Raw genomic sequence first — 19,478 nt, 5'->3', positions numbered from 1 at the left:
GCGGCGTGAGGAGCAGCGGCGGAGTGCGGAGCCGCCGGGAACCGAGGGCGCCGGGCCGCCCCCTGTCCAGTCGTCGCAGGCCGCCAGGCCCCCTCCAGCCGGGGCCGTGGAGCACCGGGGCAAAGGCCGGGGCCCCCCCATGAAGGAGCGCGACGCGGGCCCGGCCGAGCGGGGCAAGCCGGCCACCTACACCGGGGACAAGAAGGCGAAGATGGCGGCCAAGACCAACAAGAAGTGGGTCCGGCTTGCCACCGTGTTCGCCTACGTGCTCTCCGTGTCGCTGGCCGCCATCGTGCTGGCGGTCTACTACAGCCTCATCTGGCAGCCGGTGGGCGCCGGGACTTCTGGGGGAGCCGCGGGCCCGCCTTCCGGCGGCTCCAACGCCACTGGCCCGTCCGGGACTTCGGGGGCGGCGGCCGCCGGGCCCAACGGCACCCGGTCGTCCCGCCGTGAGGCGCCGCGCGACGCGCCCCCGCTGCAGGCGGCGAGGCCGGAGCCCCCGGAACCCCCTGCGGACAGTCCCCTGGCTGGGCCGCTAGATCGTCCGCGGAGCGCGGATGAGGAGGAGGAGGCAGAGGCGGCGCCCCGGAGTCACTGAGTCCCCGCACCGGGGGCGGCAGGGAGCCATACTCCCCAAGCTCGGAGGCTGGACTTTGCAGCAGCACGGGGCAGGAGTGACTCCCCCGGAGTGAACGGCCCCCCAAACACACACCTATGATCGCCAGCTCACCCGGAGCCGGTGGCCCGCAACCGGATCTTCAGGGACCACGATTCGCCAGGGACTGGGGTTTGATCTTCCCAGGACCATGCTGCGCCAGGGCCCAGAGCCCTGAGGAGGGGTGTGGGGGGGATCTTAGCACCGAACCCTTCTGTGCTGAAGCGCGGGTGTTTCCTATATGCAGGGGTGACTGGGACTTTCCCCCAGGACTCAGGGGAAGAGGGAGCTGTAAGGGGCTCTTTTTTAATAAGCTGAAGCTCTCAAAAGGAAGAGGGCACCAAAAGTAGTGGAGCTCAGGTATGTCAACCTAGTTGCTGTGGCCAGAAATGCATTTAATTTATAGATCCCTGTATATAGTTATTGACATATGCACTAGCAGCTATAATCCAGAACTCTATGTACCCTCCCACACCCTGGATAGCTACTGACTGATGGGGTCCAGCAAGGGCTATTTGTGGCCTCCAAAGTGCACCTAGCCAGAGGGCACAAACATGGCTTTTTTCATTCATCACTCTCTCCCTCTCCCCTGTCCCTTACCTATTTCAGAAAGACAGGTTTATGACGTTCCTAGTACAGTCATTCTTAGACTGTTGACATGATAGTAGAAGCCGTTTTGCCAGGGTGGGGACTGTACTGATCTCTTCGCTTCCCACCCTTCATGCCCCCACCATAGTGGCTTCCTGTTGTAGCCCTGCGTGTCTGGATATGGGCCAGGGACCATGGAAGAGAAGGAGCATGCTGCTATGCTTTAATATCTGGCCTTCCTCTTACAGAATTCTTTTAGAAAGCAAGCTTTTGTAAGTAGAGAGGTGAGTGTTTTATCTTTCCCCCCCTGCTCCTCAGGATCTTGTCAGGTTCCAGATCTTGTCTTAATTTATTTCATGCTCAAGATCTTGTCTTGTTCAACTCTGCCTTCTTTTCCTGAGCCGATAGCAACTCAGCTGATTTGCTATTAGGATGAAATCTGCTGTGCAAAGAGCTGTGTGTCCTCTGGGTTTGAGCTGTGCTAGAGAGTGGGAAAGGGCAGTAGGTGGGCTTCAAACTCAGGATTGTGCTTACTTACTGTGCTTAAGTATTGTGCTCTGATAGCCACTTAAGAGACCCCCGGCCATGGGAGGGTTGAAAGGCTTGGCTTCGTTGTTCCTGATAAGCCACACTTAAATGCAGCCAATAATTTTACAGAGGAGGTGACAAGCTTCAAGGGATAGACAAACATACAGGTTTGGGGCAGCAAGAATTATACTTCCTCCATTTGGATTGCATTTCCTTCTGCCACTTGCTTTTAAGCAACTGAGTGTGGGTAGTGACAAGATAGCAAACTCTTTTGTTTCCTTTTTTGGGAAATGAGGCACTTAAAAAAAATAAAAGGAAAACAGATGCACCTGAGTCCTGAAACAGTTTGTTTTTCCAGTTTTCTGGCCTGCATTCTAGTTAGCCCTGGCCCAAATTTACAGGACAACAGCCTTGCTTTAAGCCATGTCCTGTGGTGACCAAGAAAATAGCGACTGAGCTGTCACAGCCTTCCAGCAGGCTGGTGATACCCCCAGGTCTCTGGACTTAGAGGGCATTTCTTAGACTAGGACTTCAGTCATCAGGAAGCCTATGAGGCCTTTTAAAATTTTTGGTGAGAGACTGAGGGAAAAAACAAAATGCTACTTTATAACTTCAATAATAGCCTGTAATTTATATTTATTGTGTGAATTTTTAGTCCTATATTTTAATAATTTGTAAATTGATCTCTTATTCCAAGAATCCTTTTGGACTTGCAGGAAAATATCTGGGAGTCCAGGTCCCCCTACCCTGCCCCTTTGTGATCCTAGCTTTCTGGACTGTTTAAATCCACTTTGGGATGGATCAAAGAGCCCAGGGAGCCCACTAGTGGGTCCAGCTGGCCTCCTGACTCTAAAGCCTTCACTGGAATTGGGACATTTGCTCCAGCCCGAGCTGTGAACATGACCAGAGACGTTATTTATAATTCAGCCATTCAAAATATACCTGTATTCAAAAAGTCCTGTATATTTTTTAAAAGTTTTATTTTTCAGGTGAACAAAAATACATTCTAAGAACTCTGCCTAAGCCTGTGTTGATCGTTTTTCTTATTGGCTTTGTGGGGAAGGAGCAGAGGTGCTCTAAGATCTGGCCAATGGTTGGTAATGAAGAGGTCGAGGAGGAAGAAGCAATTTCCCTGCTCTTCTCAGTGCCTGGGGCTCCGCTGAATTAAGGAAGGGTGGTAGAATCCATCTTAGTTTGGAAGCAGTCCTAGGCTTGGAAGAAAGTGGTATCTAGCTCAGCCACCTTTTGCCAACCTTGAAAAAAGTTTTGCTTTGCCAGACCAAGCAGATGCCTAGCTGAAGACTGGAAGCTGAAAGACCAGTGTGCACAAATGTTACACACTTAGTGAGCTGAGCACTGAGGTGAGGATAAGCTGCCCGAAGGCATCGCTCTTCTCACTTTTAAACCATGTGCCCCTAGATAAATCAGGAAGTGCTAGCCAACTGTTTGGCCAGAGCTTTTTCTACCACAGAACTAAGTAGATGAGAGGTAGGTTGTTTCAAAGGTGAAGGTTTTTCCTTCCCTTAAACAAAAAAGGTGTGAGTGCAGAGCATAAATATAAGGGTTTAGTTGTGCTGCAAGATACCTGGCAAGCAACTGAGCTCAGCTCATTATTAGACAATGCTGCCCAGTACAAATGCCAGTGAGAAACCAGTGTTGGTAGGCTCCCTGAGGCCTGCACTTCACCGAGCTGTTGGGGGTGCCACTGGGCTTTCACATTACCTTACAGTCTGCAGGGGAAGCATGGAAAAGGCCCGCCCTTCCTTTATTTCCCTCTTCAGCCTACACAATGGCTTTCTGTGAAAGGGCTTGGTAAGGCAGAGCAGAGGAGAGTGAAGGAGTTTCTAGGTTCTCTGAGTCACCCCCTCCTTTCTGGGGACGGTGACATGTGGCTTCTGCTGCTGGTCGCAGTTTCTCACATCGGACACAGCAGTAGGAGCCTGCTGACCAATGAGAATGACTGGGTGGTCTGGGAGCAGTGGTCAGAACAGCTTTCTTTGCAAGCATTAGAAATAAGCCACAAAATGACCCATCAAGTTTTAAGCTAGGAGACAGATCTCCTGGGAGGTGTTTCCTTTCCTCTACACCCAGACTACCAGACTGTTTCTAGATGTTTGCTTATATTAGAAGGTACTGTAAACACTTATTCCCTAGCAGTTTGAATTCAGAGGAAGAGAATTCTTTTGTCAAAGTGAAGTTTTAGAAAGTAATGGAGGGGGCTGGGGAGATGGCTCAGTGGAATAAGCGCTTCCCTGGCAAGCTCAAGGGCCAGAGTTTAATCCCTGGTTCCAAGGGCCTGTGTTTAATCCCTGGTTCCACGAAAGAAAGAAAGTAATGAGGTGGGGAGCCTTTTAAACTGAGCTTTGGGGATAGCTTTTCTGTCCATGGATGCTCAGATGCAAAGAAAGTTTTCTCTGAAATATTGCTTTTCCTAATAGCTGTAGATTGCTACATGGCATGAAACCACAGTTTTCCAGCTTTTCTGCCTACCTTATTTTTCAGTTTTCACTGGGGAATCTAAGATAGTGTGTTCTTTAGCTGATTATTTATATCCTATTTTGAAATGCTGAGTGCAGAGATGTTCTACTTGTCCTAACATGTTTCTTTAAGGAGAACTGAAAGGTTGGTAGGAGCTGTAGGGCTACCACAGCCATTTAAAAGGGTCAGAATTGTTCTCCCTTTTCTGTCTGCGGAGAAAAGACATATTTCTGGAATTGTCATTCAGTAATAGAACAGTCACAACTGCACCTTTCTTTTATATCTTTTGCGTCCCTGGGTGGAGGAAGGGACGGACTGCAGTAGCTTTGTCCATTTCCTATGACCCGTGCTAACTTAGTGCCTGGCACAGAGCAGTAGGTGCTCAGTTTGTTTATCACCTGATTAAGTGTGGTGTTGGGCGGAATTGGCCCTGCTGTTATTGTGGTGTCCCTGTCATAATCCTCTGGTGAACTGCAACTACAATTCATAATATGATACAAACGGACCCTACAAATTACAGCTACACTAACCCCTCTGGCCTCAGCTTCTTTATTTTCAAGAGGAGAAATGCCTGGTTTTCTAGTGCTTTCCAGGTACCACAAGTCCACAGCTATATTCCATATGGCGTTTAGTGGACATGACACAGGCTGTGACCCACTCATTGTCTCTCCTCTGTTCCAACCCTAATGCCGAGCTACAAAAATAGCTGTTCTGTTGACAGTTTTTGGTCACATCTGTTTCACTTGCTGACATAGCCTGTGGTTTTGTGCTGCCAGAAAGCCTGTGTTATGCTTTTTCTTCCCTCCAGTAGCTAATTAAACAAACAGAAAAGCTTCTCTTTGCCACACACCCAGACTCTACTGGGTCCTCCTCAGTCCTTGGCCAGAAACAGTCCTGGCTCCCAATGGTCCCTGTCAGTGAGTGACAGGCACTCTGGCCCAGACAGTCTCCCTGGGCCTTATTCAGTTCTAGAAACATTGGTTAAGCCACCAGAAAGAGACCAACAGATGTCCTGTTTTCTTAATTTTGGTGATGTTTTTACAATAGCTTTTTGGTTAAATAGTAATGAGAGTTTAACTAATATCCTTAGGCAAGTGCATAAGCCACTGAGCTATCTCCCCTTAACCCTAATATTCTTAGGAACATTTTCCATAAACCAGTACCATTCATTCAAGAACTATTTGCCTGCAGTGTGACAAGTTAGCCTCAAAAATCCCAAAACAAAATTTATCCAAGAAACAGCAATTGTGTTAATCACCACTGATTGCCATTTAAATATTAACTTTTCTGCTCTTTCAGTGTTCGCAGTCACTGTTTGGTCTCCCCCCACCCTTGTGTACCAGAGGCTATGTGACCTTTCTATGCTCCCTACTGGTAGCCTGGACAGTGTCAAGTCATAGCAGACAGCCCTGGAGCTGTGGACGCTCATGATATCACTAGGACCTGTTAGGAAGTCTGTGTCCTCAGAAGAAGTCCCTGAACTAGAAGACTGGACACCTGGGATCTCAGCAGTTAAGGCCCTGCTCCTCTTCCTTTTTTGAGACTGACTGACGGCAGGAGAGAAAATGGAGACATTGGATGTGAAGGCATTGGATGTGAAAGGGCCTTGAGATCTTCAGAGTAAAGCTTAGTGTATACACAGGAAATAGTATTTTTCAAGGGTGTGTCTGCCCTTTTGGGAAAGAACAATGCTTAGAAAGAAATGTGAAAGGACAGGTAGTAAACATGACACCCACACCGAGGCCAACCCTGTCAGCCTCCCCTGGGAATCTGACAGGCCTCACCCCAGATCAACTGAAGGAACAGCTCGGAAATAGAACCTGCCCTTCCATCTTACAGTTTTCCAGGTGATGTGTTTGGATGCACACTGAATTTGGAGAACCACTGAGCCAGGTTTTCCTCTGATTTTGTGATGTAGGATCAGGATCCTCCTGTTTGGACAGCTGGTTATCAAGACGACTTTTGACCCTTTTGCTTCCTTGAAGCCAGCTGCCCTGCTGGGAGAAGAGGAAACATTGTGTCCCCAGAGTCAGTAAGAAAAAAGAAAAAGCCTACATTGTCCATTACTTTTGACAGGGGCAGGAGAACTTGCCTTAGAGAGCTTGTTAAGCAGGAGGCAGGCCTGAGAGCTCTCCCTCCCTTTCCCGCAAAGGTACTCATGTGTCTGCCACACCTCCTGCCCAAGGCCTGCAGCTTCTCAAGCCAGTCCTTAAAAGGAGCAGTGGATGCCACATTTGTTCTCTCTGGTGCCAGGTCTGTGCTATTTCACTTCCCCAGCAGCAAGTGGATGCTTAGTGAGTGGTGACGTAGCCCCAGCAGGCTTGCTGAGAGAAAGCAGCCTTTCTGCTAGATCTAGTCTGCCTGCCCCAGCTCTGAGTTCTCCCCCTGCAGAGATGTCATGGGCTCCCTGTCAGCCCTTTTGCATCAGCCCTGACTAACCTGGTTGGCTGCGAAGGAGATGCTGGTGGGGTCTGTGGACATTGATAAATGACACAAGAAACAGAAGTGAAATAGTGTCTTTACTTTTTTCCATTCCCTTGTTTCCTCCTCAATTTCATCCTTCAAAGAAGATAAAGCCATATGGAGATATTTGCCAGTTCCTTGGCTGGGGAAGATGGGGAGACCATGGCCATCTTTACCTTTTGGTCCTGTGCCTCAGGCTGCAGGTGACTGGAAGTCAGACCTTCCAAATTGGTGCCTTGTTAGGTTAGCTGGCCATCCCCTGTGTCCAAGGATCCCTAGTTAGCTGTTCCCTAACCATAAGAAAATACAGTCACAACATGTCTTCTGGTGGCAAAACTTAACCGTTGGATGCACCGAGCAAACTGCACAAGGGGTTTGATTTCTGACTAAAGCAAGAGGAACTGTGGTGTGAATTTGTGAGATTGCTCCCATGTGAAGAATTAAAGGGGGGAAAAAAAGAATTAAAAGGAAGTGACAGAGCCAGTGGGTAAGCATAGACAACAGTCACTTAAAAAGCAGGAATATTTGGTGAAGTGTTGAGTTACACTGGAGCACCTCCTGGGGGCAGGGGGAGGTAGGAGAAGCTAGCTGTCCTGGAGGGCTAGATAAACTTTACAAGCCATTTTCCTTCCCTGGAAAGTGCTGACCACCAGTGAAGAAGAAACTAAAAGAGAATATAAAAGGAATGATAGCAAAGTAGACAGAGATCACACCAAATAGCCACTTCGTTTATTCAGTAGGTATCCACTGGGTGCCTTCTGCGTGCCAGCTGAGCACACTAGAGTGTCTGCTGTGTCAGGTATATTTGCAAACTTTAATTTTCTTAACAACTCTTCAAGGTAGATGTTACTTTGCAGATAAAGAGACTGAGGCTTTAGAGGTTAAAATTGACCAGTCACTCAACTGACATGGCAGCCCTACGGTTTGGTTCGGCCTGTTAGATTCCAAGGCCAGTGCTTACTTCAGTCTATCATGCTCCCTGCCCTCAAAACACATGGCTTTCTCACGCCTGGTCTGCTCTGGTTTCTCCCTGCTATGTAAGATTGGCCTGGGACAGAGAAGCCTCTGCCTTTTCAGCTCTCCTGTCTTGAGGCCTGAGGTAAAACTGTCCTCTCCCTGCTGGCTCCTTCCTCCTCTGTGTCCCCTCCTTGCTGAGCTCTTCAAGCTCTATGTCTAGGTTCCTGATAGCCAAGGTTAATGAAGACCTTTGAAGAGTAGTCTTGTCTGATGGTTGCAGAGTAGACAGGCATCTGAGAAGACAGCTCAATGCTAAGAAGAGATACAACAAGCTTGTCACCATCCCGGGGTCTGTGGAGGGTGTCTAGCTGTGCTTCATCTCCACAGTTGGTTCCATCTTAGAGCAGCAGGGCCAGCCACCACAGCCACTGTTTCCCTTATTTTGGAGAAGAGCTCTTCTTTCCCAGGAAAAGCTCAAGTTATCTCCCTGCACTACTACCATCTGCCTACAATGAAGACATCCTGTTATTCTCTCTTCTCTCAACCTCAGGACACCCTTTCTCCTAACAGCCCTCTGGATGCTGCCCCACGAAGAGAAGGGCCATGTCCTCCAAGCCCTTCTGCCCAACTTTCCCTCTGGCTTCGAGGGCTGAGCCAGGGCTCTGCCCAATTTCTCCATTCTCATTCCATGGTCAAACGTACCTTAACCTACACCTTTTAATGAAGGCACATCTGTACAGTTGGGAGCTTTGGTTCTGTGGGATATAATAGGAAATTTAGAATTCAAATTCTCTCCTTTTTGTTTTTGATGTGCTACTGGGTTTCAGACCCAAGACCTTACTCAGGCTAAGGCATGTGCTCCACCATAGAGCTACATGCCCAGTTCAGAATTCAAATTTTTTTATTGAAATGTTTCTAGAGACATCTGGACTCAAGGGCTCTGAACCTGCTCTCCATAGCCTTATCCTTTGGGAATTACAAGCTCTGGGGCCTGTGTCATACTCCAAGACTGTAAATTTCTCACTAGATGACAAGAGGAAAGCTTGAGCCGGGAGTTTTCACCCTGGCCCAGATGTGTCCACATGCATAGGTTTTCCAAGCATTCCCAGACTTCTGTTCAACCCACCCCCACTGCTTTTACCCATTCACCTCCTAGCATCCCTGACCAGTGTCTTGGTATATAATGCAGAGCTAACACCACTCTCACTGCTTTCTGAAGATTTTCCCAGGAAGCTCTGTTTTCCATTCCACTCTGAAACCTAGATGCCTGCTTACCAGGCAAGAGTAGACCTTCCCTGCTCCTATGTAGTCAGCAAGCTGCCCCTTAGAGTCTGCCCTCTCTCCCAGCCCTCCTTGCATTCTCATGGAGACTCTTCCTGCTCGAAAGGTGGAGTCCAGAAAGCAGTAGGAGCGGGAGGCCTCACTTTCAGGCCTTTTCAGAACCTGCCTGACTCTTCACAGGAAAGCATTAGAAGGGTTCTCCCGTCTGGTATGCTGAAGCCATCCCTTTCCTGAATAGAGGATGGGGGAGGAGTGGAGAGCCAGGGCAGATGACTGGGCTGCCACCCCACAATTCTAACCTCATGGGTAACTGCAGTGACATCCTAGAGACCCTCTGGGCTCTCCATAGAGCCTTGGAGAATCTGTGAGATCCACTAACGTCTCAGAAAGACCCATGCAGGGCCAGAGTGGAGGGGAACAGAAGGGGCCACATGTTGAGGTCCAGGCAAGAGGGCTGGGTACAAAGGTTGTGGATCCCATAAAAGAGGAGCAGCTGCCTCCAAGCAGAGATGGCCATTTCTCCTCTAGCTCCTTCCACTGTCCTGCCCCCAGTGCTGCCATGTGCCTACAGCCAAGAACAGCTCCTGCTGTTCAGGCTAGAGCTGCCTATGACTGGATTTCTTCCCTCCCTCTTGTTGGCAAAGCTACCATCGCCCACTGGCTGGATTACTGGTAGAGGGTGCTCAGGAAATGTTTGTTGAATTGAAAGGAAGCCACAGCTTGTGCAGCGTCTGGATAATTCACTAGACGTGGGCCTGGGGGTTGGGCGGAGACTACATAGGAAAGATAAAGACCCGATCTCCTACTTAGCTGGAGTCAATGTCCGCCTGTCTCTCCAGTCTCTGTCACTGTCTGATTTCTTGCTTTGGCACAGCCTTGGTGCAGGAGATAGGGGAGGAAGGAGGAAGAAGAGAAGGCAGGAAATAACCCTAGGCTGCAGGACCAGGCCCTTGTCTCCCTTCTGGTATCAGGGTGGTGAGCTTGGCCACCTGCGGTGGGCTCAGGAGGTGTCCCCTCCCTAGCCTGCCCCATTTCAGAGAGGCTTTTCCATACACTCTCCTTGCACAGTCTACTTTCCTACTCTGTGCCCAGCCCAGTCCCTGCCAATGGGCCTTCAGAGTCTTCTTTAGGAGAAACAGCAGGATGGCAGGTGATGGCTGAGGTCCTCTGGCCTTGGCCATCCTGGGACTGTGAGTCATCGGCTGGGTGGTAGGAGCATGGAAAGTAGGACCTGGGCCTGGGCTCCCCTTGCCAGCTGTGAGCCTGTCTGGACTTGCGGAGACGGAAGCCTGCAGCTGGAGAGGGAGGCCAGGCCCTAGAGACGATGGGTAGCCCGCAAAACCAGGTTCTGGGGGTTAGCGAGCCTTGTTTTGTCACCATGGTGGAAAAGGCTCATGACCTGGGCAGCAATGGGCACAGGTCAGGGAGCCAGCATTGGCTATCTGGCCTCAGCACAGCAACAGGCCAGGGCCCGAGCCTGCTTGTGAGGGTAGGAGGTGGCTCTGTTCAGGGCTTGCCACACTGCTCAGCCAGGCTGGCACAAGCCCCCAGCAACCAGACAATCAGCATACACTCTCCTGATCAAGTCTCTCCCTCCTCCTCACCACGGCTCCCATTCCCTGTGAGCCATGCCCAGCATCTCCCCTAAGGGCCAGGACCTCCTGTCCTGCTCCTCACACCTGTGCCTCTCCCTCTTTGGCTGTTTCCTCTGGGAGGCCTGCTTCTTGGAGCCAGGCTCTTCTGGACCCCAGCTTTGCTAGCCCTGTCCTCTTTGGGCTCTAAGACCCCTGTTCCTTTCTGTGGTCCAGAAAAACTCTGGACTTCTGGCCCACACTGGTAGTCATTACCCTCCAGGGGCTGCTTCTGGGAGCCATCTAGCAGGGACACTGGGCTGTCCTGGGCCCCAAGCCCTGGGCTGAGCGTACATGTACTCTCTCCAGGCCTGGGGCTTCTGGCTCTCCCTAGAGAGAGGTCAAGGGGAGCCAGGTCAGTGTTTTGTGGAGAGCCAGGGTCTGAGCTGGCTGTCAAGGCTGCTGATTCCCCTTTTGGCCCCTCTGGGGAGGCCAGGGCTGTGCTGGTTGCCAGACTCCCCTTCAGTCCATCCAACTTCGTGTTGCTCTGCTTCTGTGCATGCTCTTCCTCTGGCCCTGAAGGCTTTCTGGTGCTCTGGCTTCCCTGAAATGAGAGAAGAGCACAGCTGGATGGTGAGTTCAGGCCTCACATCCCCACCCTGCCCCAGCTCTGCCCAGAAACCCACCTCATGATTCTGCAGCTCCTCCTCATTTTCCTTTGTTTCCCACCTGCAGAACATAGAACATGAAGGCCCTGTACCTACCATCCCCCCACTTCATGTCACTCCCCCCATACCTGAAGCCCTGTGTCCTCCAGGAGAATCTAAGGCCTAAGGGTCTCGGAGCACCAATGGAGTCACAGTGAGGCTCCAGGATGCTTCCCTGCCAGCCTGACTTTGTTCCCCAAATCCACCCATTTCCTCTGAATGCCACCCACCTTGGCTCCATCCTAGGTCCCCAGCTGCTGTTTTGGCCCTACCTACTGTACCTTGAGCTCCGTGGGGACTCCAGACATGTCTCTGCCTGTACTGCCTGGGAAAGGAGCACATCACTGCCCAGGGGAAAGGAGATGCTGTAATTATGCAGCCTCCCTGGGCACCAGGCTCCCCAGCTGCTGCCTCTGCTGGCCTCACCTGGCATCTCATTAACCTGCACCAGGCAGCAGCCAGCCAGGCGCTAGGGGCCCTGGGGATGGAGCAGGCACCTGTACCAGGGCCATCCAGGAAATCAGGATACCTAGATGCCTGCCTTGATTTTGTCCCCTGCTACCTGTTACCTTCGGGCCCTGCCAGTTAGCCTCTCCTTCCCCCGGGGTTTGCTGCCTGTGGCTGGCACCACTGGAGGTCTGCCAGGCTGTCCTCCCCGATCTGCAAGAAATGGTTCATAAAGCAAGGAGAAGAGCGCATAGCAGCTTGTACTTTCACCAGCCAATGACACCCTGTTCCTCCAACTCACCTTTTCCATCAGGGGACAAAAGTGGGGGCTGTAGCTTCCGTTGGCCCCTGAAACCTAACAGGGGACAAAGGAAATGGGAGAAAGGTTTTGGTAACAGAGGATTCAGAATAGAAACACTCATTCTTTATGCACTAGAATGTTGTCAGTCCTGATCCACTTGTGGGTTTTCTGGTTCCCTAACAGATCTCTGGCCTGGAGACCCATGTTGGTCTCTAGTATGTGATTGGGTGATTTGACTCACCAACTGGGCAGGCCACCCAAATCTGTGGCCTCAGCTTTCTTATATGTAAAATGAGAGTGCCAGAAACCCAAAGGGCTGTTGATGTAGCCTGCCAGGGCCACAGGCCTTTGACCTGATAGGGAGCAGCTCCTGGAAAGACCCAGGGCTGTTTCCTGGGATCTGCAGGGGCCAGAACCTGGCAAGAGCTGTGGACTTTAGAGGATGGGAGGGATGATCTGACAGTGCAGGAAAAGAAGGAAGGAAACAAAGATGTTTTCCCAGGCTTCCTTTCAGCCCTAAAAAGAAGCTGGTAGTCAATAGACAAAGAAGTGTGTGTGTGTGTGTGTGTGTGTGTGTGTGTGTGTGTGAGAAAGAAGCCAAGTTACAGGGGACAAGTGGGTGTGTGCTCACCTTTTCTGCTGCCCACCCTAGCCAGACCCTCGTCCTGGGGCTTGCTGCAGTCTGGTAGCCTGTGTAGACAGAGCAGGGAGTCAGGCGCTCGAGGCGGTGTGACGCAGGCCCCACACTGACACTGCCTTCCTCAGCCCCAGAGCTCAGGGCAGCAGGGAGACAGTGGGCCCAATGAGGGGGGCCCAGGGACACAGAGCCCTGAGCCCAGGCCTACCCAGAAGGCCCAGGAAGGGCCTCATGCTCTAGGCAACACCCACACTTAGCCCTACCCAGTCCCACAAACTGCCCAGCCCTGCCACCCACGTGGGCTTGGCCTTGTCCAGGTCCCACGGGCGGCGCCAGTCACCCTGTGCATCTCTGTGCCGGGCAAGGCGGGCCAGGTCAATCTGCTCCCGCTCCTGCTTCCACAGTGCATAGTCCCAGCCCACTGTCTCCGGGGCCTTCCCCACTGGCTGCCGGGGTGCTGGGCTTGAGACCATGCCTGGACTCCGTGGTTCCCGAGCACCCTGCAAGAAGAAGACACTCAATGCCTCGGGGACAAGGGCAGGCAGAGGACTGGAGACCCAGAGATTCTCCTTCCTGATGCTTTCTCTCTTGCAGTTTCTGTGTCTTCATCTAAAAATAAGGTCTGTTCTGTCTCTCAGGTCTCTCTGTTTGCCATGGGTAGTTTCTTCCCTCTTGCTAGTTATGTTTTTGGGGCAAGTAACTCAACCTCTCTGTGCATCATTTCCTCATCTGCATCCAGGCCCACGGGGCAGAGCTGGTGTTCTAGCCAACCTAGGGTGGGAGGGTCTTCCCGAGGCTGGGAGCAAGAGCAAGGGCTAGGGGCTGCTGCCACCTAGAGGTCACAGCTGGCACAAGGCCAGTCCCTTACATCCCCACATCCTGCCACCAGGTGGACTGAGAGGGTAAGGGGGCTGTATCACTTCTCTGACTTAAACTGTTTCTGAGAGGCCCACACTATGGTGAGCCTGACAATGAGGGGATGGAGGGTGAGAATTCTCACAGAGGTTGCTTCTGTCTGGTCCCTGCACAGGAGCATCCTAACTCAGTTGGCTTCTTTGCTTCCCAAAATGGGGACTGCCACATTCATGTCCCCATCCTTTCTGGAAGATGTACCTTCCGGCCAGAATCTGAGCTGATGGCCATCTGCATGGGGGAGCTCTGGCCACAGCCTCCTCCAGGTGACCCATCTGCACCCTGGCTCCTTGCTCTAGTGGGCTTCTCACTCACAATCCGTTTAGCCTAGGGAAGGTGAAGATGGGCAGTGTGACAGAGCCTGGAGGGGAGGGGCTGCCCACCAGGACCTAGATGGCCCTGGCTATGCTCACCTTGGCTTTGTTTTCCATTGTAACGGCCAGGTCCACTCTCTTTCCCAAGCAGAAAGTACCCCTGTGGTCTTCTCCATCTTCATCCCCAGTCACTTCATTGTCCACTCCAGGTCCAAGAGGGCTCCTTACCCAGTTCCTGCTGACAACCCGCTTCTCCTACCACATGAGAAGCCCATTCCCTCACACCATGTGGTTTACTGAACGGAGATGGTATGGGGTCCTCTGGGTGGATCCCTAGACCTGGGTTCCAGCCTAGACCCTCCCCAGGATGTCCTCAGAGAAACTGGTAGTTCACATACCAATGGCATTAGGTGTCCAGAGCCCAGGGCCATTTGGGGCCTCAAATGTCACAGTGGCCTGTCATCTTGAGCTGGGAACTCCAAGGCACCCAGACAGTAGGGCTTTGTCTCTTAGACTCTGCCCCTGGCCTTCAGCCCTGACTTCTCTGTCTGACACTTTCTGCAGAGCTTTCAGTCCCTAGGGTCTGCAGTTAGGAGCAGCCTGTGCTTTAGGTTATCGGTACAGGGCTGCTGGGCTGGGAAAGAATACAAGGCTTCTAGCTAGTGACCTTTCAGCTGTGGCCCTTTGAGGGGACAATAGTGGCTGGGCTGTGAGATGAGAACTTGTGGATGTACCCTAGAACAGGGAATGAGAGAAGGGGGCAGGGGCAGGTGTCCTCCCCAGCATGGGCCAGGCCCCCACCCTGCCACCCAGCCCTATTTCCAGGGTGAGGCTTACACCAGGAACCTGGCTGATGGTGACAGTGAGGCTGTCTGGTAGGAGGGGATATGGTGTGGTCACAGCCATGCCCCCCTGCTCTGCCTGCCGACGGTCTTCCTGGATCTCCTGTGGGTGGGCCAGGGGTCAGCACAGGCCACAGCTAGCCAGACACACAGACATAGACGATGACAGTCTACACAGACACCAGTGGAGCCCCAAGCAAGTGTCTGAGACCCCAGCAAGCCTCTGAGAGGGGCCCATGACCCTCCAAGCTGGCCTCATGCAGGCAGGCATCTGCGTGTTGGCCAGAGCATCACCTGGCCAGCCCGCCCCCACCGTGCCCAGCTGCTCACCTGGTACCTGCGCAGTAAGGCCTGGTTCTTCTTGCGCAGGGCGATGATCCTGCGATCCAGTTCTGCATCCTTCTCCTCCTGCCTGCTCATCAGGGACTCCGCTCTATGAGATCCCTACAGAGAGCAGGGACCCCAGGCTCCTGACTGCTATCCCCTTCCCAGTTCCCCAACTTTCCCACGTACACTAATTTTTACCACCTAAGGAACTGGTCCCAAATCCGCAGGAAGGTCGTGCAAGACAGAAGCAAGTTCCTCAGAAGATGGCTCATAGAAGTCCCCAGGTGCCCACCCCACCGGGCTTGTCTATTGGTCTCTGCCTCCCAGTGCTTCAGGTCAGGGCCTCCTACCCAGGGCCAGGGCTCCCAGCAGCCAGCTGCCCCTCCCCCCAGCTCCCCAGGGAGTCCACTGCAAGCAGAGCCTGGAATGGGAGTTATAAATGGCTCTGGCAGCAGAACCTGCCGTGACTGGGAAGCTGCCAGGGGATTCAGGAGGTCGGGGCGGGGGCAGGGGGCTGTTTGGCTCCCAAATCCAGAACCACAGAAAAAAGAGACGTTTCGCTTTGGTCTTCTGCTCACAGGCCTGGACCCCACTCCCTGGCCTGTGTCTGGCCTGTAGGACTCCCACAGGCCCGGCCCTCCCACCTAGCCGCCACTGGCAAAAGGCAGGAAAGGCAGCTCTGTCACACGGGGAGCCACCCTGGACAAGATGGGTCTTGGCATTAAGTTCCCATTCCTTCCCCATCTGGTGTGGGGTCTCTATGATGCCAGTGTCTGCCCAGCCTTCCACCTGCCTGGTCACAAGCCTCTTCTTCCCAGGCCTAGTTGTCCCCAGCTGCCCCCAGACCATGACTGTATATTACCTCAGCCCTCTCCCAGCCCCAAGAAGCCCCCCGCCAAAGGCAAGGTGCCACTCACAGCTGGGTTCATGACAACAGCGGGCACCGAGAGAATTCCAGAGCAGCCCTGGGGGAGCCAGAGCAGGAGGGAAGCCGGAGCCGGGCCTCTGCTGGCCTCTCCCTGCCGGCTTCGCTGCTCAGCACACGAGATCATGTTGTGATTACAAAAGACTCTGCTGGGCTCCCAGCCAGGAGTGCTGCACCCCCACCCCCACCCTTCCACTGACAGAGGGCGAGGACCAGGGCACCAGCAGCCAGCTGGTCCTGCCCAGCAGCTCTCCCTGCCCTGCTCAGCATCCCCAGGGACTTTTCCCTGGTGAGTCAAGCCCACATAAGGAGGCCTGGCTGTCCAGCCCTGCCTGAGGCTGGACCTCACCTGCGGCTGCCCGCCCAGTGTCTGTCCCTCCCAGCAGGCCCCCACTTCAGGCGGCCTCTGTCTCCAGCTGGCTCTATCAGCACTGGCTTAAGGCAGTCGGTTCAAGCTCACTTCCAGCCACCACACATGACCTCATACCTAAAATACCTAAAAGTCACGATCACTGTCTGCATCTGCCAGGGCGGCTGCTCTTAGGAGGCGCCTTGTCTGGTTTCTGGCCCTTAGTATGAGGCCTCCTTCTGGGGCCCGTAGCCCTTAGCTGCTTTAGCTGCCGACAGCCTTCCTCGCAGGGTTCCTCATGCCCGGCCCTTCCTGGTCTTACTCTTCCTTTCCAGCCTCTGATCCAGAGGAAGGACGCAGCCCTTCCCAGGAAAGTCTCCCCCAAATCACCCTCACACAGCTGCGGCTAGGGCCTCCCTGCCCAAGCAGTCCCATCCTGGGGATCTCTCAGGCCCAAGGCTTGGAGTACCAGGGAGAGTGGTACACTCTCCATTAGCGAAACCTGGGTTCTGTTTCAGTGGTTACAAGACCTTGACTTCCAGGCCCTGAAGTGTCGGGACTCTGGCATTCCCCACCCACATCCCTCCCTGACCAGGCCTCAGTTTCCACCTCCCCTCTGTCAGGAGCAGAAAGCCTCTCTTTCTCTCTGTCCTCCCAAACCAGCCCAGGCAGCCAGAGGCCAAGTCTCTGCTCCTCTTTTTTCTCTCCATCCTCCCCTGCCCCCCACTCTACTCCACCACACTTATGCCTTTTTCACTCCAGGCCCTCACCCAGCCCCACCCCCCCATCCCTGCAGCGCCACAGTTCCCATCCTGCTGGAAATGCCACTGTGCACTCTCCTCCTTTCCTGCCGGATGTTCCCACTGAGTCACACTCATCTCCTTTCACAGGGACAGTGACGCACCCGGGCTCCTTATCCTGGGACACACACACACACACACACACACACACACACACTTCTTCTCCACCCTCTCAGCATCCTGCCCTACACAGGCTGCTAACTTCCAGCCTCAGAAGCCTTGGAAGTCTCCAGGAGTGCTGGAGTGGGAGGCCCCAAGCCCGGGTCTGGGAGGGAGAGTAGTATCTGCTGCTGTTCTTGGACTTTAGGCCTCCGGTCAGCTCTGGAGAGGAGAGATGTGGACAGAGGATGCTACAGGGAAGAGGCAAGATTTTTGTTCGATTTTCAGCCAGGGTGGGGACAGGGGAGCAGTGAGTACGTGGGGAAGAGATCTGGCTCTTCTAGAAGCACCCAGGGGGAGAAAGGCCCCTGACCTAGAGGCAGAGGCTTCCTGGCCCATTAGGCTGGAGGCCCACGTGCCCAGGACAAGCCCACAGCCAGGGACCCATAGTGGCTGGCCACGTGCCTGCAAGTGTTACTCACACAGTATGTTGTGCCTCTTACCAGCCCCCGCTTCTACCACCTTCTGCAGAGCCTGCAGTTTGCCTGTCTGGCCCACCGTTGGGCAGGAGCTTCTGAGAGGAGGAAGCAAGTGCCTCAGCATCAAGAGCCTGGGATCCCCAGGGCCTCTCACAGCGACCCACGAAAGCTGTGGAGGCTCGGTCAGTGCCTGCAGAAGAAATCCGAAAGCCACGCTCTCCAGAGCATTGCTGTGGGAATCCTGTGCACACCATGTGCCTGCCTTTCTGCCCCTTTTATTCCAGAATGCACCCAGCTCTAAGAGAACTGGGCAGCAAATGCCTCTAAAAGTGCTCTCCTTCTGCCCTGGGGAGAAATCCGCAGGAAGCAGAGGGAGGAGGGGTGGGGTGGGGGTGGGGACAAGGGTGATAGTCCCAAGAGACCGCAATGCTGTTACAGCATACTACCACGGGAGGGCAGCAGTGTCACAGAGCCTGGCTTGCGTCCCATAGACGTTTCTTCTCCCCTTTTCTTCTCTAGCACCTCCCAAATGTAGGTCACCCTCACCTTCCATCTCCATCAGACTGGAAAGACTTCTTCAGTTGATAAGGAGATGGGCCCAGAGGGATGGCACCTTCTTCCTAGGAGGCACAGCTCTGTGTATTCCAAATGAGACCAGAAGCCAGCACACCCCTTTCCCTGCCACCTCTGTGCAGACTTCACTTTGTCCAGTGCCTCTAGACTCAGGTTTTCGGCCGCTTGTTCCAACATCTCAAGGCAGGGGCCTTGGTCAGGCTCTTCCCTCCCCCTCCCCTCCCCCCCCCCATCTAGGGCAACAGCCCCACCCCTGGCGGAAGGTATCTGGACCTCATCATTGGTGTTTATTTTTTTATTTTTTATTTTTGCAGAACCGGGGATTGAACTCAGGCCCTTGCGCTTGCCAGGGAAGCACTTATTCCACTGAGCCATCTCCCCAGCCCCTCATCATTAGTGTTTAGAAAAGACCTGGAGCCAATCTTGGGGACAACGGAGCTTCAAACGGTCTTCTCTCTGAGCAGCAAAGGGGAAGGAGGGAGAGTGAAGGGGCACAGGTGGCCACTCAGTCACCATCTGCAGCATAGCTGAGCCCTCCCTGCCTGCTCCTCAGCCTTATCCCAGGGTGAGGCAGGGTGGGGTAGGTGGTGGACTCTAGGTCCTTTCTTCTTTACTGGTCATGATCTCTGATCCTCCTGTGTGAAAGAGGTGCACATCCCCACTGAGGCATTTGGAGATAACATAGGTAACATCCATCTGTGGAACAGAGGGCACCTGATTATGGCACATACCTTGTGATCCCAGTACTCAGGAGGATGATGCAGGATGATGATGAATTTGGGGCCAGCCTGGGCTACACAGCAAGGCTTTGGCTCCAAAATGAAGTGTGGCTCAGAGTAAGGATTTCTTTTCTTTTTTTTTTTTTTTTTTCCAGTACCAGGAATTGAACTCAGGACCTTGCACTTGCCAGGCAGGCACTTATTGCCACTGAGCTATATCCCCTGCCCCCTCAGATTAAGGATTTTAACAGGTATTTTTTTAATTTTTTTTTGCGGAACTGGGGATTGAAGTCAGGCCCTTGTGCTTGCCAGGGAAGCACTTATTCTACTGAGCCATCTCCCCGGCCCCAGGTTTTTTTTTTGTTTTGTTTTGTTTTTTTTTGCCTCAGGTAACTTCATGGTAGCCACCTCCTGAGCTTCTTCTGAGGGGCCCCCAAGGCTGGAGATGGCTTGAGCATATCAAAGGCTTCCTGGTTACAGGGGGTGGGGTGGGGGGAGGCAACCAGGACCCCCTGGGAGAAGGTCC

General features: G+C 53.1%; 2 protein-coding genes across 7 annotated transcripts; one reads left to right on the top strand and one right to left on the bottom strand.

The window, feature by feature from the left end:
• Nucleotides 1-6: 6 nt before the first annotated feature.
• On the top strand, nt 7-1,099 carry Inafm2 (InaF motif containing 2). The gene has a single exon (XM_012513982.2). It carries the CDS (start codon nt 140-142, stop codon nt 596-598), a length of 459 nt encoding a protein of 152 aa, XP_012369436.1. The 5' UTR covers nt 7-139; the 3' UTR covers nt 599-1,099.
• Nucleotides 1,100-7,421: 6,322 nt separating this feature from the next.
• Ccdc9b (coiled-coil domain containing 9B) lies at nt 7,422-17,746 on the bottom strand. Of its 6 annotated transcripts, none has more exons than XM_023711718.1 (11): nt 17,664-17,746; nt 15,012-15,125; nt 14,677-14,784; nt 13,939-14,094; nt 13,727-13,852; nt 12,911-13,113; nt 12,608-12,666; nt 11,977-12,030; nt 11,798-11,888; nt 11,208-11,250; nt 7,422-11,125 (listed from the first exon to the last, which is right to left on the bottom strand). In XM_023711718.1, the coding sequence occupies exons 2-11, from the start codon at nt 15,099-15,101 to the stop codon at nt 10,595-10,597; spliced, it is 1,461 nt and encodes a 486-aa protein (XP_023567486.1). In that variant the 5' UTR covers nt 15,102-15,125; nt 17,664-17,746; the 3' UTR covers nt 7,422-10,594. The 6 variants fall into 6 exon arrangements, with proteins under 6 accessions (XP_023567486.1, XP_004623582.2, XP_023567483.1 ...); XM_004623525.3 differs by lacking the exon at nt 17,664-17,746 and adding an exon at nt 15,926-16,814; XM_023711715.1 differs by lacking the exon at nt 17,664-17,746 and adding an exon at nt 15,207-15,882.
• Nucleotides 17,747-19,478: the final 1,732 nt, after the last annotated feature.

The sequence above is a fragment of the Octodon degus genome, unplaced genomic scaffold, assembly GCF_000260255.1.
Source record: "Octodon degus isolate 3935 unplaced genomic scaffold, OctDeg1.0 scaffold00002, whole genome shotgun sequence".
Lineage (NCBI taxonomy): Eukaryota > Metazoa > Chordata > Mammalia > Rodentia > Octodontidae > Octodon > Octodon degus.
This window is presented reverse-complemented; position numbering and strand designations above follow the sequence as displayed.